Genomic DNA, 3,351 nt, shown 5'->3' with positions numbered 1-3,351 from the left:
ATAAACGTATGAGATAAAATTAAGCACAAGAAACCGTGATTCAACTATTCCGAAATTTTTTAATTCATGATTAAAATTTCAATAATTAATTTGAAGTATCTGCAATATATCAGAAAAATACTCAAATCACCTTTAAAGTAAACGCCGTTTTCATTTCCAATCATCTAATTTTTAGGCTTTCAGAAACACTTCATACGCAGAAACAAGGAAGTGTTTAGAATAATGAATGACCTAAAGCAATATCAACTACAATCAAGTATCAGAGAATATCCATAAGAACAGAATTTGGAATACTCACAGATATTTTGGAAGCCAGTTCTGAAGAGAGTTGCATCGATTAACTTATAGAATGTTGATATATACCTTCATAAATTTGTATTAGTTATAAACCATAATATCCAATCAATTATATGAATTTGAAGCTATCGAATTATTCATTTCAAAGTTCGAATATCTTCTAAATTTGCACTCTGTAAACACGAACACACCGTTACCTCACAGGTTTTCATAAACTGACAACCCTCCAATGTCACTTTGACAAGAGCGATTTCTCACTGACGTTTTGAGAAGAACCTTCGGCTTGCAACAGTAATGTATCGCCGTTTTTATTCAAGAATCGTTTCGAGCCCAAGCCGTCGAACATGAAACTGTTCCTGTGCCGAACTTTATGTCAGTTTTTAACGTTGAAATCGACAGCTGAAACTAATTTTAAGTGAGATTAAGTACTCAAAAAAATGTATAAATGAATGTCAAACCGATGGCCAAACGAAAAGTCAGCGCAGTTGGAAATTACAGATTCACTGGTAGAGTTCTTGGAAAAGGTAACTTCGCTAGGGTGGAAGAGGCATGTCATGAAGTACTTGGAATCAAGGTAGCCGTCAAAATAATGGATCTAAATAATATCAAGGAGGAGTACGTTGTCAAGAATTTATTCAGAGAAGCAAAAATAATGGCAAGACTAAAACATCCCTGTATTGTATCCCTTTTTGAAACTATTCAGAGATCCGACAATGTTTATTATCTCATAACAGAAATAGTGACAGGAGGAGACTTATGCACGTATGTGAAAGCTCAACGTAGTGGAAAATTAGATGAAAAAACTGCTAAACACTACGCTCAGCAGTTCGTATCAGCTCTGTCATATATGCATCATAGGGGAATAGTACACCGGGACTTGAAGATGGAAAACGTAATGCTCAACTCCTCGCAGACTCAAATAAAAATCGTTGATTTTGGTCTCAGCAACGAATGGTCTGCGGAAGCACCTCTGAAAACACACTGCGGTTCTCCTGAATACGCAGCACCTGAGCTTTTTGTCACTAGTAGAGTTTATGGACCTGAAGTCGACCTATGGAGCTTGGGCATCATCCTCTACGGTATGGTTGTGGGTCAACTACCCTTCGTCAGCAATAAAAGCCCCAATATATCCTCTCAAGAACGTAGAAAAATGCTGGTAGCACAGATCAACAAAGGCTTATCAGGACCACAGCGTAAAGCAATCTCCTCATTTTCCATAGAGTTCCGAAACCTGATGACTCGCTTGTTGAACGCTGATTCAAAAAAGAGGATCAATATAAAGGATATGATCGTGCATCCTTGGATAACAGATAACGGAAAGAAGATCGTGAAGACCAATCCTTTGAGGAAGCTCAGCACAGCCACTTATTCCAAGATGATTAACGAGATCAGCACTCTCTGTCGAATCCATGCAAGCGAGGTTCCTAAGATAATCGATAGGAATCCTTTTGGTACTCTTGGAGCTATGTTGAACATCATGGTCCATAGGACTTTCATCAAACCCTTCACGCCAGATCTCTTAACTCGTGCCGTTTCTGATAGTACCACTTTGCATGTGATGAGGAATATGGAGAGGCAAAAGACTGAAACTCCCCTCAGGCTTCTTCATACTGCTAGATCGCAGCAAGAAGACAAGTTGAGTGACAAAATAGCCAGGCCACACACTACATCTGCTTGCAAATTGAGTAGAACTAAAGCGATACTGACTAGGAAAAATACGCAGTTATCTCCGAAAATTTCCAGGCATGTGAAAGAAGAATCATCCATAACAAAAAGTGCAAGACCTCGTTCCGTACAATTCACCAAGAATAGCGAAGTTAAAGAGGTCAAACGTCCTGCTACCTCAGCGTTGCATAAGCGTCAAGAGTATTCAGCACTTATTGCAGCGAAATTTGTCCACACCTCGAGGAGTATAAGATCACGAAAGAGTTCAAACGATGAAGAAGCAATTCCTAAGAAAATTTCAGATAGTGCGCGCAAAGCTGAGTCCTCAGCTTCAAGTAGAGTTGCCAGGGTCTCGGATAGCAACATTCCAAAGAGGATTATTAAAACTCCAACTTCTTCGAAACGAAGATCATCAGTGGACAGATCAAAGAATATCAAGTCGTTGAGTGCGACAGAAGCACAGAAACATCCATATCTGAGCCACTTACCTCAGTTGTATACGCTGATGAAGCTTATAGGGAGTGATGTACAGAAGAAGGGGTCGACTGATCCTCAAATGAAGTTGAGTGCGAGGAGTAATTCTAATAGATCCACGTGCACGAAACATTCAGGTATACCGATTTTACCAAGAGCGTCGCCAGCCAAAACTAAACTCAGAAGTTGCCAACCAAGCTGTACAAATATTGCAAATACTGTATCTAGTAATAGACGTAAGGTAGGAAAATAAATGATAAAAGGTCTTTTTCTGTTTTTTTTATAAACTTTTTTCATTTTTTATTTGGAGAAGTTGGTCACTTTTATTATTTCTATGACAACTGAAGAGATTGTTTATTGAGTGAATTATTTTCATATTCGTGAAGTCTACACTCTAACTCAGTAATCATCATTGTTATCAATACCTTTACTTTCTGCCAACATCAATGTAATTCGTTTACGAAAAGAATAAATAAATATCAATTGTTTACGGTGCTTTATCAAGCAGAATTTTTCCTTCCAAAAATTATCCTGTTGATAGTCGATAGTTGATTGATTCTGCAATGAAGTATATGAAATTATTGTAATTTGTAACTGTTCTATATAATCACATGTAAACTGAAAGCGTAATCTGTTTTCTCAGAGTGTTTCATTTCATCAGAAGAATTAAGAAGTTTTTATATTTTTCAATGCAATTTGAATTTTATGAGTCAAAATGTTACTTGACCAGATTTGTGAAAATAAAACTAACGGATTATTATGAACAGTCTCCATTTCACCCTGACATAGCTTTGACCGACTTTTCACCAAAATTACGTACTACTTTGAGGCAATCATTTTCAGTTGCTTGAAGTAACGAAGGAAAATTCGCTAGAACAAGGAACTGAAGTCGATTCCAGAAAATAATTTTTTTAT

The 3,351-nt window shown here is 37.2% G+C and overlaps 1 protein-coding gene across 1 annotated transcript; it reads left to right on the top strand.

The window, feature by feature from the left end:
* Positions 1–529: 529 nt before the first annotated feature.
* Positions 530–2,702, top strand: LOC123679990 (hormonally up-regulated neu tumor-associated kinase homolog A-like). The gene has a single exon (XM_045617611.1). The coding sequence runs from the start codon at positions 743–745 to the stop codon at positions 2,687–2,689; it is 1,947 nt and encodes a 648-aa protein (XP_045473567.1). The 5' UTR covers positions 530–742; the 3' UTR covers positions 2,690–2,702.
* The last annotated feature ends 649 nt before the right edge of the window (positions 2,703–3,351 follow it).

Source organism: Harmonia axyridis, chromosome 1, assembly GCF_914767665.1.
Source record: "Harmonia axyridis chromosome 1, icHarAxyr1.1, whole genome shotgun sequence".
Taxonomy (NCBI): domain Eukaryota; kingdom Metazoa; phylum Arthropoda; class Insecta; order Coleoptera; family Coccinellidae; genus Harmonia; species Harmonia axyridis.
This window is presented reverse-complemented; position numbering and strand designations above follow the sequence as displayed.

What these genes read in the sequence shown, in the direction of transcription:
- LOC123679990 (XM_045617611.1), top strand. Translation starts at nt 743, where the DNA reads ATGAATGTCAAACCGATGGCCAAACGAAAAGTCAGCGCAGTTGGAAAT.